Source organism: Nyctereutes procyonoides, unplaced genomic scaffold, assembly GCF_905146905.1.
Source record: "Nyctereutes procyonoides isolate TBG_1078 unplaced genomic scaffold, NYPRO_anot_genome, whole genome shotgun sequence".
In the NCBI taxonomy this organism is placed as follows: Eukaryota; Metazoa; Chordata; class Mammalia; order Carnivora; family Canidae; genus Nyctereutes; species Nyctereutes procyonoides.
This window is the reverse complement of record NW_026575139.1, coordinates 7,480,262-7,496,341: the sequence shown is the minus strand read 5'-3', so window position 1 is coordinate 7,496,341 and position 16,080 is coordinate 7,480,262. Positions and strand designations below refer to the sequence as shown.

At 51.9% G+C, this 16,080-nt stretch overlaps 1 protein-coding gene across 2 annotated transcripts in view; it reads left to right on the top strand.

Annotated features, from left to right (window-relative positions):
* Nucleotides 1-15,689, top strand: part of BDKRB1 (bradykinin receptor B1) — a 30,226-nt gene extending 14,537 nt beyond the window's left edge. The window contains exons 2-3 of one of the 2 annotated variants that reach the window (XM_055304230.1): nucleotides 4,835-4,970; nucleotides 12,572-15,689. In XM_055304230.1, coding sequence (XP_055160205.1) covers nucleotides 12,582-13,619 — 1,038 coding nt within the window. In that variant the 5' untranslated portion in view covers nucleotides 4,835-4,970; nucleotides 12,572-12,581 and the 3' untranslated portion in view covers nucleotides 13,620-15,689. Of the gene's footprint in view, nucleotides 1-4,808; nucleotides 4,971-12,571 lie in introns of both variants that reach the window. The other variant, XM_055304231.1, reaches the window with a different exon arrangement.
* Nucleotides 15,690-16,080: the final 391 nt, after the last annotated feature.

Genomic DNA, 16,080 nt, shown 5'->3' with positions numbered 1-16,080 from the left:
TGGAAAACAATCGAAGAGGTTTTTCCATATGGGCAGTTTCTGCCAGATAACCCAGAGAAAGATCATAAAACTGGGAAAATACATACACACCTCTGTCTTCCCTGTGAGCATCCATATGGCCCAATATCGATATTTTCCATGGATCTATTTGATCTTCACAACAGCTCACAAAGTAGGCAAGGCACGTTGACTCCCAGATGAAAGAAACTGGGTCAGAGGCTTCCCAGGCCGGCCAGGGTCCCGCAGCTCTCCCCCCCTCAATGGGGCTAGGTGGGGGAAGAGGGTGTCTGTGCTCTCAGAGAACTCCTCATTCTGATTGGAACTGTTTCATCCTCTTTGCTGCACCAAAACAAGAGTGTTGGGGGGCAAACCCGCATTGGGCCTGCCCACGGGTAGGGGCTGAGTCGTACTCAGAGAGAATGAGTAAGTGCTTTCTGAGGCTTGGGCCTGGGCTTTCCCACTCCAAGTTCCAAGCTAGCCTGCCGCAGACACGTCTGTGCACTTATGCATGCTGAGCCTTCCCCCTACAATGCCTTTCTCAGCTTGCCGGCCTTCCAAACTCCTATTCATCTCTCAAAACCCAGCTCAGATAGCCCTCTGCCATGATTCTTCCCAGACTCGGTCACAAGCACAATTAAATTCTTTAGGTCTTCACACTTGGACAGACCCCTGACTCTTCACTGCCACTCTGCATTCCACAGCGTATAGTCACCATATGTCTTTGTCCTCAGATGGGCCCAGAGCCTCATGAGGGGACGGGAAATGGGCTTTGTTCATCTCTATCTTCCCAGCACCCACAAGGGACCCAGTACCCTCAAGGGCTTCAGGACTATGTGTTGACATAGAGACAAACTATTGATATTTTGATATATAAATAAATAGGGTTATGAATTCATTCAGCAAATATTTGTTGAGCATGTGAACTCTGTGGTAGGAGTTGGGAATAAGACTATTATCAAAAGAGATAAACTCCTTGCCTGGGGGAGCTCGTGCTCTCCTGGGAGAGACAGGAAGTAAAAACTAAACCATCTATCCAGGTGATGATATCGGTTATGACCAATGATGAGGCTGGGCAAGGGGAGGAGAGGCTATTTCAGGGAATGGCCAGTGCAAAGGTCCTGAGGTGGGAGAGGATGTAGCATGTTCAAAACAGAGCAAGGAGGCCAGGAGAGCCAATGGATGAGCAGGTGGGGACCATAAAGACACTCAGAAGGCAGCAGAGTGTGTCACAGTCAAGTCAGTGTTCTCCTGCGGCTGAGACAGGGGCAGTGGAGGGTTTCCAGCAGAGACACGACATGGTCAGACTTAGGCTCTAGAACACAGAGGAAGGTGACTGAGCATCCCTGGTCACAGGTCCTTTCCAAGTGGTACCCCTGGAGAGGCTTCCAGAACGCCAGTGTGCAGCAGCTGTGTTAGCTCACGGGATTCTCCTGACTCCCCTCCAAGGAGGTCTGCTGAGAGCCCCTGTCCAGGTGAGACAGCAAGGCAAACACGGAGACAGAGATATGAGAGAGCACGAGTGGAGAGAGGAGGGAGGAGCAGGCTCCCCACTCAGCAGCAAACCCAACTTGGGGCTCGACCCCAGGGCTCTGGGATCATGACCTGAACCAAAGGCAGAAGCTCAACTGTCTGAGCCACCCAGGTGCCCCGAGCCTTTCACTTTTAAACGGCCAGCAGTTCAGGCCAGGGCAGTGCGTATAGCTGCCTGAATGTCCGGGACACACTCAAGCCGGCAATTGTCACCTTGTCCGTGTCCAGGTGTTTGCAATTTGTTAAATCTACAAAGTTTAGGATTTGGTTTTTACCCCCACCCCCTTCCATCTTGACACCTTACTCTGGCCTCATCTGTTCCCGCCCACCTCGTGCAGCACGCTGGGTGCTCTTGCACAGTGGCATTTGCACACCTGGCTGCAAACGCTGGCTTGATCGCCTGCTGGGTCCACCAGGACATGAGCAGTCCCAGGGGGACACCGAGACTTCCTCTCTCTGCCCGCTGGCACCCAGCACTCACCCAGCACCATGCAGGGGCTCTGCTCATATTCGCAGGATAGGACGATGAGCACTCAGGCCTGCGCTCACACAGGCGCAAAGGGTCACAACGGGCCTTGAAGGATGGAGGGGCATTAAGCAGAAAGGGAGGGGAGGGGAGGCTGTTTCCAGCAAATGCTCACAGGAAGACAAGTCCAGGTGCATTAGGAGCCGGAGAGTCACCCCTCAGCCGGAACAGAAGACCCAGGATGGTGGGTGGACCGTGGAGGCGCTGGGTGTTGTCCTGTGAAATGGCAAAACCCGGCGCTCTGGAATATTAATCTAGCACAAGCATAGGCGGAAGGACAAGAACCAGAAAGCAAGGAGGTTTGTGACGAGTTCTTTGTCATAGACGTGTCTGCTGCACGAGTGCCTGGCAGCTACGACAGGAAGGGAGGCCTGGGCAGAGCGGTGGGTGCGCTAGCTGGGCCCTCAGTTCGGGCCACAGGGCGCCCAGCCTGTTTCTTTCCTGTGTCTACGAGCAAAATTAATAGTAGGGACAGTGCATGTAATTGTGGGGCCTGAGCAAGAGCCCCGAAGGTACTCGGAGTCCAGACGTTGCCTGTACAGAACCTGCTGGACGTGACTAGGAGAGGACACAGGGTGGCTACGGGGTTTAGTGACTGCAGAACTGTGTACGTCACGGTGGGGACTGTGGCCCGCGTGTCCCCAACCCCTCAGACTCCAGCCCACCTTCCCTGAATGGCATGAGCAGAGCCAGAGCCCACCCACAGCTCAGAGACCCAGCTGCCCAGAGGTCCCGGCATTAGTCTCGGGGACAACCCCACGGAAGGCTGACCTGTTCCACTGGGCTGACAGGCTGTCCTCTGTTTGTAGATGCCAGTCCTGGGGTCACTGCCAGCTGCCTTTCATGCCTCTTTGCTGCCCTGTTCTCCCTACACACGCCCCCCACATGCCCGGGGACCCAGAGGACCCTCATTCCACTCCCAGTCTCCCCCCAGATGTGGGGTTCCATCATCCTGCCCTCAGCCCCCAAAATTCAGGCCCCCTCCCCCCACAGACTTGGGATTCCCTCATCCTGTCCTCAATGCCCCCCCCCCCCCGCAGAATTCAGGCCTCGTCTCCCCACAGCCCTAGAAGCAGAAAGAGACTCCCTCCTCCCTGGAACCAAGGCCTGCTTCCCATTTCCCACCCCAAGTGAGCAACAGTGGGAACATTCATTTTCTTCAAAGAACTTTCCATCTCACCCACGGGTGGGGCCCCACGGCTTTGGCAAGGCTGCCATGGGGTCATCTCCCATGCAACCCAGGTCCCTCGGCCAGCCCATGGCAAGCGGGCCGTCCGCCACCCCCTGTGAGCTGGGCCAGGATCAGACCCGCAGACCCCACCTCCCCCAGCATCCCCCCAGAACTGGTCTCAGGGCCTGGGCAGGAAGGGATCCCATAAGAACAGATACTCGTGAGAAGCAGTCCAAGTCTAAACTCACATGGAAGGGAGAAAAGCTGCTTTCTGGAAACGGTTTCCTCTGGCGAGACCCCAGGCTTCATTACTAATTAGGAAGGACTGAGACTTGGAGCCTCTCTCTGATGAACAACTACCCCAGGGGCGCCTGGGTGGCTCAGCGGTTGAGCGTCTGCCTTCAACTCAGGGAGAGATCCCAGGGTCCTGGGATCGAGTCCCGTATTGGGCTCCCCGCAGGGGGCCTGCTTCTCCCTCTGCCTGTGTCTCTGCCTCTCTCTGTGTCTCTCATGATTAAATAAATAAAATCGTAAAAAAAAAAATCTACCTCAAACCATGCCTGACACCTAACATCTGTGTTTACTAAAAATTTCTCAGCTCTCCCCTGATGGGAAAGGAACCTTCCCAAAGACAAATTCTAGTTCCTCTCCTTAAAACACTCACGAGCTACTGAGTCTTGGAGTCTTCTTTTCTGCTCCCATAGTTTTAATATGTCTAGCGACAGGAGAAAATTGCTAGAAAATTCTAAAGTGCAGGTTGTCCATACAAAGAGAGGAAATAGAGAAGACCAGATTCTGAAGCCAAAGGGGACATTGTCTGATCCAGACATGTTGGGTTCAAGGTGACGTCCAGAGGGGACATGGAGCATCCAAGGGGCAGACGAAGGTGTGGGGAGGGCTGGGGCCTTGAGATTTGGGGATCACCTTTCCAGAAACCAGAACTCAAGCCCTGGCCTGGATGCGTTCTCCTGCATCTAGGGAGGGAGTTTGAAACCCTTAACTTTCTAAGAGGGAGGATAAGGAGCGTTTCAGGTAAAGGACCCTGAGGCTTGACTCTCAGAGCAAGCTAGAAATTTCTATCTGAACACAAGGTCTTGAGTAGTTCAACTTGATATTTGCAGATGAACATTGAATAATGGGCTTTGGCACTTCCAGGGAAGATTAGGAAAAGTGCATCTAATCTTACTCAACTCTGGACATTGCATGAGTCAAATTTTTCCTAGCTCACTGTTTATTTAGTCGGGGTCCATGCTGAAGGATTGTTGGCCATGGACCCTTCAGTGCCAAGACGCTAAGGGAGGCATTTCAGCCAGCTCCCATGAAAGCTACTGCAAAATCTTAGGCATGGGATTTGCGTAGCAAATGGGGCTGTCATCATTCAATGTCCTCCGAGGCTCCTGGGGCCTCAGAAGGAAGTGGAATGCATTTTAAGCACATGTTGGCCAACATCTGGTTCTTGGGCAGAGTCGCGGGCCTCTGGAGATGTCACCAAAGTAAGGAGGGGGTTGGGAGGTGAATAATCTCTCGCCAGCCCCAAAATGCAGAGCATCTTAAGCCCCATCTTGCTTCTTCCATCGGAAGACTCACTTTTTCGGCAATCCCCCCAGTGACCTCATCGGAGAGGCGGTTGTGTAATCCAGGGCCACAGCATTTGCACGGCGCTGCCCAGCGCAGAACACACCTCCGAAGGCCGCTCTCGCCATCCGAAAACCCTCTGAGGTTGTGAGCTCTTTACCGTCCCAAGTAAGTATACGATCATCCTTTTTTTTTTCCCCTCTTGTGAGAGTGAGATATGAGATTCACGTCTCTTAGAAAAAACAAACAAAGCTCCCTTTTACAGCTAACTATTGGCAGACTTTTCAGTTTTCTTTAAGTGCATGTTTTTTCAGAAACAGAATTCTCAATCAGTTTAAGAGACTATATTCCGTGCCTGCTTTGGGGTTTACTTGTTTTTCCAGAAGAAAAGGAGGAAAGTGTCTAGACTAGCCTGTGAAGTTTCCAGAAGCTCTCTCTTTATATCAAGGCTGTAAGAGACATGTAGAGGCTGATACTGCCTCTCATGGGCTCCATGTGGACTCTAACCAGTTTCCATCTACAAATTCTGATTCTGATTTTAAAAAAACCAGACTGGGGCACCCAGGTGGCTCAGGTCATGATCCTGGGGTCCTGGGATCGAGTCCCACACTGGGCTCCCCACATGGAGCCTGCTTCTCCCTCTGCTTATGTCTCTGCCTCTCTGGGTCTCTCATAAATAAATGAATAAAATCTTATATATAACAGACTGATCTCCCCAAGATGCCTTACAAGGTTTCAGAAGGCCAATAACCAGTTGGGGTTATTTGTGGCTTGACAACAGCTTCTTATGATTGGACTGAGTTGAGATTCTTTTGTCTCTGTGTCTGTATTTCAAATGCTTTTATCATCACCTCACTGTCGGAATTGGAATGAATTCGAAGGAGCCCTTCTTGTTGAAGGAAGTTTTAGCATAGCAATGCCAATGGTAAAACGCGCAGAACTCAGAAAATACCACATGGAAATTACAGACTCACCTTCTCTAGTAGACCTGCCCGCTGTCGCCTCTGAGTTTTTAATAAATGAGATCGAGTATTACTAAAAATTTCAATAGTGCTATTTATTGAGCACCTGCTATGTACGGGGCACGTATCAGAGCTAAAACAAAGAACTGGTGAAGGAAGGCTTCTCCTTTCTGTTCAATTTTATATAAACACAGGCAGTGGCTGGTAAAGGCAACCCCTTTAAAAATAAGCCCAGCTTGGGGCGAGCCTGGGTGGTGCAGTTGGTTTAGCCTCTGACTCCTGGCTGAGGTTGTGGTCGTGATCTCAGGGTCGTGAGATTGAGCCCTGCCTGTGAGATTCTCTCTCTCCTTCTGCCCTCTGCCCCTCCCGCTTGTGCTCTCAAATAAATAAGTAAATCTTTTTAAAAAAATAAACAAATAAGCCCAGCTTGAGCAGACCCACGCTGTGGGATGGAGGCCCATGTGTGCTGAACCAATCAGATTGGAGCTAAAGTCAGAGGTCTCTCTGGGTGGCTTGGGAAGCAGTCCCCGATTTTCTGGGTAGGGTGAAGCCTGGCCCCCTGGATGAGGTTCCTATGACCGCTTAATAAATAAGCACAAATCTACCAACACAATTTTATTGTCGTACAGTTGTATGAGAGAAGTCAGATGTTCAAAATCAATCCCACCAGGCTAAAATCAGGGTGTCCGCAGGGCTGTGTTCCTTCTGGGGGCTCCAGAGGAGAATCCATTCCTTGCTTTCTACCCCCGTCTGGAGGCTGCTGTGCCTCTTGGCTCACGGCCCCTTCCTCTGTCTTCAAAGGGCCCAGTGTCGAATCTTTGCCTCAGTTTGTTCATTTGTACCACGGGCACGGCTCCATGACTGCTCCTGCAGCCGGTTGTCAGGATCAAATGTCCGGGAGCCCAGTGGAGTCTCGGACCCTCTGCAGATGACAGGTGTGGCTGATGCTGAAAGCTCGGACCTGGGCATCCAGGTGTCCCTCCACCCCCGGCATCGGCAAGGACAGGGACCAAGACAAAGCTAACGTGCGGCTTTTCCTTGGTGGCTAGAACTTGGTCAGCACGTGCAGAGAAGGGCACAGGAAGGCCTGGCATGAGGCCCCCTTGGTCTCAGGACGCAGCTCTGCAGACAGGTATGCAGTACAGCAGGGTGCTGCCCCCTCCCCCCACCATGCATCCGAGATCAGGTTTACTGGGTGCACCTGCTACCTGCGGCTGCTGAAACGAATGCCCACAAACCAGGTAGCTTTAAACCAACTGACCATATTTTAGCGGTGGAGAGATAAAGCGGTTCTCGTCCAAAGCTGTTTTCCAAAAAAATGATGTATTTAACTCTATGTACACACACCAACAGAGTGGCCATAGTATAGTGATGGAGTCATAGTGAAGTAGCTCTAGTTAAAAAACTGTTTCCAGGGAGGCCAGGGGGGCTCAGTGGTAGAGCATCTGCCTTTGGCTCACGGTGTGATCCCGGGGTCCTGGGATCGAGTCCCCCATCGGGCTCCTGCATGGAGCCTGCTTCTCCCTCTGCCTGTGTCTCTGCCTCTCTCTGTGTGTCTCTCATGAATAAATAAATAAAATCTTTTTTAAAAGTTGTTTTCAAAAAGCTACGACTTTAAGTACACATATACACTTACATACATTAAGGCAAAATAATACAGTTTTTGTGTTACCGAGCTGAACATTGAAAAAAGAACATAAGTGTAATAAACTGGTTTGGGTACATATCCACGTGCTATGTAATCTGTGCCTGACTCAGTTATGTCCTTGGCATTTTCTTGGAGAAAGAATTTTTCTTTCCGCGGGGTCTATTTTTAATTGTCCCGTGTAACTGCTGAATTCTTTCCCTTTCAATTTTACAGTTGATAAATTGAAATTAGCACCTTCATTTGACCCTTCTCTTAGACTAGAATGTATTTAATTAAGAAAATGTGTCTGGGACAGGTGCTCAGGTGCCTAATACACTCCGAGCAAAAAAAGTGGGGGACTATTCTCAAGTCCAAGTCCAAGTCTTTGCGTATAAAATGATGTAAACATTTTAGCCCAGATATTTTCAAAGGTGGTGCTTTCATGCCTTCGAAAGTTCAGAGTGGCTTTTTTTCAACAAATATTTTTACGAGATTCAACTCTACAAATAAGTCGTGGTTACTTAAAATTTGTTAACACCGTGTCAAACTTAGATGCTGTGAATCATAGATTTTTCTCAATTTCATCGCATTTCTGTGCAGAATATGAATTTATCCCATTGAAAAGATTCTTCCCATAAACTGAGGTATTCTAAAGCTCACTTCAGAATTTCAAAATTAGGTCTTGTGAGCCACGGAGCTCTTCTTCTTTGATTTAATCATTTCTTCCTTTTTCCCAACAGATTTCTTTATTTTCTGCATAATAGCTTCGTTCTCTAGAATCACAATCTGCTAGACATGCAAAAGCAGATGTTTTGGCGCTCTGTTCTTTGAATATCTTGATTAAAGATTCCCAATTGCTTTGGAACAAAATTCAAAAACAGAGCTCTGCTTCAACAAACAGCTTAGTGATATTTTTGGGCATTTAGGATTAGTTGTAAAACTGACTGGCGACAGGCAGCAAAGAAAAGAAATACGTGCTGAAGGTTTTTTTTGTTTGTTTTTTTAAAAAATTTGTTTATTTATTTGACAGAGAGAGAGAAAGCACAAGCAGGGGGAATAGCAGGCAGAGGAGAGGGAGAAGCAGGCTCCCCGTTGCGCAGGGAACCCCCATAGAGGACGTGATCCCAAGACCCCAAGATCATGACCCGAGCTGAAGGCAGGCGCTTAACCAACTGAGCCACCCAGGCACCCAGGAGGTTTTTTTTAAAATTCACTGTTAACCTCAATATAAAAAGCTTGTGGCTTGGTAACTCTGTGTCTGTGTGTGTCTTTAGATATTCTAAATTTTGTCAGCTATAATCTCCCTTTCAACTGGTATAATGTTGAAACTTATTTGTGTGGCATTATGAACTGTGCGCGCACCATGGCCTGTTCTAAGTACATTTCTGCTTCATTGGTCTTTTATTTAGTAAGATCCTAGCTGTTCCCATGACGCTGTGCCCCAGTAAAATCTGTATCTGCATTACCATCACAAAAATATAACGCCATTTCCAATGGAAACAATTTAAACCGAATTTAAAATAGCACTCCCCAGAAATCTGTTGTTCCGTTCAGCCGGACTGAACTTCCAGAAGCTTCGCTGTGAGTCCATGCGTTGGATGATGATTGGAACGGACTGATTTTTCTAGTGGAAGGATTGCAGATTTGATAGCAAACCGGCACCCAGAACTCCCTGTCTGTGGAGTTCTTAGAAGCTGACCCGGAATCAGCCACCGCTTCCCCTGGTGTATGTGCAGGAGAAAGACCAGCACCCAAAATGAGCTGGATTCATTTGCAGAGCAGTTGCTTGGTGGGAGCTGAAAAGCCGGGCTTCCAGAACAACCTACAGCAGCATCTTTCTGCCGCCTTATGGGTGAGATCAGTGTCTCGGGGCAGATCTCTTAAAAGTACTAACTGCTGAAGTGGCTTTTGTGTCTTAGGTATTCCTGCGGTCAGTGAAATCGCTACGGCCCCCACAGCGATGTAAACATCACTGCGCAACTTGCACATCCGTCATCAACTTCCTTGAGAAACAGAAGCTCGCTACTTACATTTTCATTAAGCTTTCAATTTTTATTTTAGCCCATCACTGCCAGAAGGGCATATTGCAGAATTTAAAAGTATTTGCGGGGAATGGGGCACCTGGCTGGCTCAGTCGGTAGAGTGTGCAACTCTTGATCTCGGGGTCGTGAGTTCCAGCCCCATGTGTTGGGTGTGGAGCCTACTTAACAAAGAATTTTTGAGAAAAAAAAGTATTTCCAAATAACCCAATAAATATTTACTTGTGGATTTATGCCCTGCAAGAATTGACAATGCAAGAATTTCCGGACTCTTCCACACGCTCCGGGTCAGAGCTCTACATGCCACAGATACTCCACGGCCACCCAACCCATAATTCCCCGTGTTCCCAAGTGGCCTGCCCGCTGTCTACACTCTACCTGAGTGATTTCATCCAGTCTCGCGGCTTTAAACACCATCTAGGTAATCATAATTCCCATTTACGTATCACTGTGTCAGACCTCGCCACTGAATACCAAACTTGAATATCTAGGTGCCCCTTGGAAATCCCCACTTGACGTTCAACAGACATCTCAACCTTGGCATGTCCAAGAGTGAACTCCTGATCCCCCCCATTCAAAAAAACCCTTCCCCATCTTCACTCTGTGACGTCTGTGTCTCAGTTGATGGCAACTTCCTGTCTCCAGGTGCTCAGGCCAAAAATCTTGGCAACATCCAATCCTTCCTTTCTCACAACCTGTATCCGATTGAAAATCATGGCAGTACTACTTTCAGCATAAATCTAGAAACTGATCCCATCTTACCATCCCCACTGCCACCACTCCTCAGCTAACACAGTTATTCAGTATGTCCATTGTTGTGGGCTCTCTCCTCCCACTAGGCTATGGGGTTTTCACCAGTTTGATTCATGGCTCTGTCCCAAATACCTAGAACAGCACCAGGTACACAGTGGGTGCTCAATAAATACTAGCTCCGAAGATAAATGCATGGAGGAACTGTTGAATTATACCTCGGTGTGAATGGTGCAGTGTGTGAGCTACCAACAGTGTCAAAACCTGAAGGTCATTGTGTCCTCAGATATGGAATGTCAGGCTCAGAGACACCAAGTGATCACCCCCCAGGTCACGCAGCCAAATAGGCTCTTCCGAGATTGGTTCTCTCGTACACGGTATCTTCTGTTAGATACCGTGCGGCCGTGCCCCGTTGAAGGAATCTCAAGCATCACTAAGTAATAACAATAATGGTAACAAGAGTTAACATTTATCGAGCGCTTATGAGAAGCCAGGAACCATGTTAAGCACTCTGCATTTATTAAGTCATCCAGGTGGGGGTAAGACTTTTAGGTGGGAAGCTCCAGAAATCCCAGTGCCGACAGCTGCTCACTGAGTGAATGGAACCACGTGGGTCCCCTGAGCCGGCTGTGGCCCACTCTGCTGGCGGGTGCCCACAAACCCCAACTCCAGGATGTGGTCCCTTCTTTCCATGGGGCTCCAGAGGGCTGGGAGGCACGATCCGCTCCCTTCCCACCACATCCCCCTCCCCTAGAAACTCCGAGTGGGCTCGTGGGAAGCAGGCCAGCTGTGTGGCTGGGAGTGTGGCCTTCAGGGTCAGCACGGACCGAGGTCTCCCAGGACAGGTCATTAACTTCCGAACCTGGCTTCCCTGTCTACCAAGTGGGGACAAAATGCGCAGCAGAATCAAGTACACGGAGACCCGGGCCCTGGTATCAGGCCGTCTGAGTCTGTGTGACTGCAGAGGAGTGGTCGGGGCGTCGCAAAGTTTTCTGAGCAGTCCAGTGGAGATGACAATGCCCCTCCCCGCACAGAGCTGTTGAGAAAATTACATGAAAAAATATTTCAATGTGAAAGTCTTAGGTGGTAAAAAAAAGAAAAAAAAAAGAAAGAAAGTCTTAGATGGTGCCTGGAGACCATGATGATCTCATCAGCATGAGCTGCTTATTCTTTTACTACTTGTGTTTTTCTTTTTTTTTTTTTTAAAGATTTTATTTATTTATTCATCAGAGAGAGAGAGGGAGGCAGAGACATAGGCAGAGGGAGAAGCAGGCTCCATGAAGGGAGCCCGACGTGGGACTCGATCCTGGGTCTCCAGGATCACGCCCTGGGCCAAAGTCGGCGCCAAGCCGCCGAGCCACCCAGGGATACCCACTACTTGTGTTTTTCAAGCCCAGCTTGTGAACCCTCTTGTTCTGGAAACCTCTCACTAGTGCCCCCACTCCGTCCCCCCCTTCTGGTCTCGGGCCCCAAGGGACAGGCATCCCCGCTGGCTGTACCACTTCCTAGCTCTCCTGGACTCTTTCTTAGGTCATCGGCCGCTGTCTCCGTGTCTGCATCCCCTCTAGGCAGGCGGTGAGCACCTGCGGGGTGGGGGCAGAGTCCTGGTGTCTCTCTAGCACCTGGCAAAGTGCCGGCACAGAGTGGGTGCTCGTGACATGTTTGCCAGGACTGATAACAATAATAGTGTGGTTGTTAATAAGACTAATCAGCACCTTCCACTGAGCGCTTCCTCCACACCAGGCAACCACAGCATGCAAGCCATGGATCCCAGCCCCAGTCCTCACCACAAACCCACAAGGAATAGGATTAGCTCCCACTTCCTTTTTTCTTTTCTTTTTTTTTTTAAGATCTTATTTATTCATGAGAGACACACACAGAGAGGGAGAGAGAGAGAGAGAGAGAGAGAGAGAGAGAGAGAGAGGCAGAGACACAGGCAGAGGGAGAAGCAGGCTCCCTGCAGGGAGCCCGACGGGGACTCGATCCCGGGTCTCCAGGATCGCACCCCAGGCTGAAGGTGGCGCAACCTCCCACTTTCAAAAAGGAAAATGAGTTAGTGGGTCTAAGTGGCCCACACTCAAAGTGGTTGCCCCAGGATTTGGACTCGGCTTTCAGAGCCCCCGACTCGTCCTTTATGCCAGGGGTCGGCAAACGTATCCTCAAAGGGAACGGATGGCAAATCTTTTCACCTCCACAAGCCACACAGTGTTTGTCACTGCCCCTCCACTCCCACCCTCTGTGACACAAAAGCAGCCTTGGACAAGATGTAAATGAATAGGTGTGGCCGTGTGCCCATAAAACCTTATTTTCCTGAACTGGGAGCGGGCTGGGGGCGGCCGGCGGGTCGTAGTTGGCTGCCTCCCGTGTCACGCTGCGTGCTGTTCGATGCAGGTCCCTGTGGATGGCATCGCGGGCCCCCCTGGAGCTCCAGCCCCTGAACCGGAGCCAGCTGTCGCCTCCAAACGCCACGACCTGTGACAATGCTCCAGAAGCCTGGGACCTGCTGCACAGAGTCTTACCATCAGTCATCATCATCATCTGTGTCTGCGGGCTGCTGGGAAACCTTCTTGTGCTGGCGGTCTTGCTCCGGCCCCGGCGGCGTCTGAACGTGGCCGAAATGTACCTGGCCAACCTGGCCGCCTCCGACCTGGTGTTTGTCCTGGGCTTGCCCTTCTGGGCGGCGAACATCTCGAACCAGTTCCGCTGGCCCTTCGGGGGCCTCCTCTGCCGCCTCGTCAACGGAGTCATCAAGGCCAATTTGTTCATCAGCATCTTCCTGGTGGTGGCCATCAGCCGGGACCGCTACCGCGCGCTGGTGCACCCCATGGCCACCCGGCGGCGGCGACAGGCCCGGGCCACCTGCATGCTCATCTGGGTGGCGGGCAGCCTCCTGAGCGTCCCCACCTTCCTGTTCCGCTCCATCGAAGCTGTGCCCGAGCTGAACAACGACAGCGCCTGCGTCCTGCTGCACCCCCCCGGGGCCTGGCACGTCGCGAGGATGGTGGAGCTGAACGTGCTGGGGTTCCTGCTGCCGCTGGCTGCCATCGTCTTCTTCAACTGCCACATCCTGGCCTCCCTGCGCGGGCGGCCCGAGGTGCGCGGGGCGCGGTGCGGGGGCCCCCCCGACGGCAGGACCACCGTGCTCATCCTCACCTTCGTGGCCGCCTTCCTGGTGTGCTGGACCCCCTACCACTTCTTCGCCTTCCTGGAATTCCTGACGCAGGTGCAGGTCGTCCGCGGCTGCTTCTGGGAGAATTTCAAAGACCTGGGCCTGCAGTACGCCAGCTTCTTCGCCTTCATCAACAGCTGCCTGAACCCCGTCATCTACGTCTTCGTGGGCCGGCTTTTCAGGACCAGGGTGTGGGACCTTTTTAAGCAGTGCGCCCCCAGAAGGCCGCCTGCCATGTCCCATAGGAAACGGGTCCTCCAGCTCTTTTAGCAGAATTAAGACAGCCGTGGGTCCCGAAGCTCGGCTTCCTCATCGGCGATTTGGGACAGAAGAAATACTGCTGTGGTCGAGCCTCCTCTGCGCCCCCCGCCCCCGCCTCCGGCCCCAGGGACCGGGATCCAGGCCCTGGAAACCGTGGGGGGTTTTGGTGCAAGGACTTGGCAGGTGTGATCAAGCTAAGTGTCTTGAGGTGGGGAGATGATCCCGGATTATCTGAGAGGGCCCAGCGTAATAATCCCAGAGGTTTTAGGCAAGACCAGCAGCCAAGTGGAGGCTGGAGAGACCCGGGGAGCCCCGAGCCAGGGGTTGCTGGTGCCCCCCAGAGGCTGGGAAGGGGACAGAGTCAGAGTGTCCCCTCGGGCCTCCAGAAGGAGCCAGCCCTGCAGACGTTTGGACTTTAGCCCACTGAGTCCAGCCTCCAGAAACATAAGACAATAAAGTCGTGTCGTTTAAAGTCACCACGTTTGGGCTAATGCGTTAGAGCAGCCACAGGACACTCCCGCAAGGGTCTCTGAGCACATTGCCACGTGTCCATCCAAAATGTTCTAGGCCAACTGCGAGGCATAGAGATGCTAGAGCTAGGGAGCCTACCTGCAGGGAACTGGCACAAATACTTAGAGTATTAAAGAGGAAAACAAGAAATCACAGAAGCAGGCCTCGGATCCAGCACCCTGAGCATTCCGAGGGAAGAGGGTGGGTTCCTGGCAGGGGTGTCAGGAGAAGCCTTCGGAAGGGAGTCTGCCCTTCCAAAGTAGGGCGCCCAGAAACTGGGTGCCTGGGGAGCGGGAAGGACGCCTGGTCGAGGCGTAACCGGGACCCGCAGGTGGAAATCGTGTGCTCGCAGGAGAGCGTGTTTATGGAACCGTTAATGCTTCAGGATTCTTCTTGCAATGGGGAACCCAATTGCCTTCAAGGAGCTCACAGGACAGGGACAGTAATTAGGAGAGTGTCACGGAGCAGGTAACGGCCCCCATCATGGGAGAGGAGGTGCTCTGAGCACAGAGAAGTGGAGCGCAGGGTGGGCGGCGGGGAGCAGAGGGGTCTGGAGGCTTCCTGCAGGAAGGGACTCAACCGATGAGTGGAATCCAAACAAGCAGTTGGCCAAACCAGATAGGAGACAAGGTGTGTTCCAGATAGAGGAAGCAAGCTGGAGCCAGGCACAGGTGGGGAGGGAGAAGGATGAAGGAGGGTGAGGCACAAGGCAGTCCCAGGAGGGTTGGAGGCTTGAGGAAAAGACTAATATGTGGCAAGAATCTGCAGTGTGCACTGCTCTAGCGATGCTCCTCAGGCACCAAACAGGCAGGCAGTCGGGTTTCTCCAGGGTTGGGGTTTTGCCAGGTGATGGCCATCGTTTAAGGTGTGAACTATGGAGAATGGTTGGATTAGGGAAGGAATGAACATAGGTGGTAAGGGAGAGAGTGACATCGATGTGGTTACAGAGCAGGGGTAGTAGGAGCATCTAGGTGATGGAGCGGAAGCACCGGAGGTTGTGGCCGCCCAGGAAGGGGGTCTGCATGGAACATTCCATCTCCCATGTGGCCGTGGCATCGGGTGGCTGGAACAGAGGGAAGGAGAAGGTCATTGGAGACAAAGCAGTCAAGGAATGGAGAGGCAGGGGATGGACAGCCCCATGGGGGTCCCTGCAGTCAGGCAGGTGCTGGGGGGGTCTGGGGAGGAGACAGCCCGTAGGTCAGGTGCCAAGGCCAGTGTCCATGCACGGGTGGGAATGCAGGGCAGGACAGCCTCCGCTGCTGCCCCAGAAGGGCCAGACCTCACGGGGCAGCAGCAAAGACCCAGATGCATTCAAAAAAGGGAAAGAAAGCCCGTGCTCCTGGAGCCCGGTGATGCGCTCTCAGAGGCCGGCAGAGGCTGGGCCACCAGGCCCTCGTGGGCATCGGGGGTCACCCCACGGTCTGTGCTCCAGCCCCCGGAGGTTTCCTGGAGAGCAGAGATTGAAGTCAGCAGGCAAGGATCCAGCTGGTACATGTGTTTAATGTAGATCACATGGTGTTCAAATATATATTTTTGCGTTGACTGCCAATATATAAATTCTACATAAGAATCCAGATTTCGAGGGCATGTGGGTGGCTCAGTGGTTGCGGCCCAGGGCGTGATCCCGGGGTCCCGGGATCGAGTCCCACATCGGGCTCCACACATGGAGCCTGCTTCTCCCTCTGCCTGTGCCTCTGCCTTTCTGTGTGTCTCTCATGAATGAATAAATAAGAATCTTAAAAAAAAAATCTAGAGTTTAGGCTTCCCTTGAACAGTTGGCAGATCTAGCAACACGGAACCTGCATTCTTTCCTTGAGCTGATATGTGCCAGGCCTCTAGTTCATGCCAGATGCTGCTGAGAGAGAGAGGACCACGAGCAGGGTCCTCCTGGCGTGGACCTCCGGGCCCCCCCCCAGGACACCAGTGCTCGGGGCACCCCTCCCTCTGCCGCAGCCCCTCC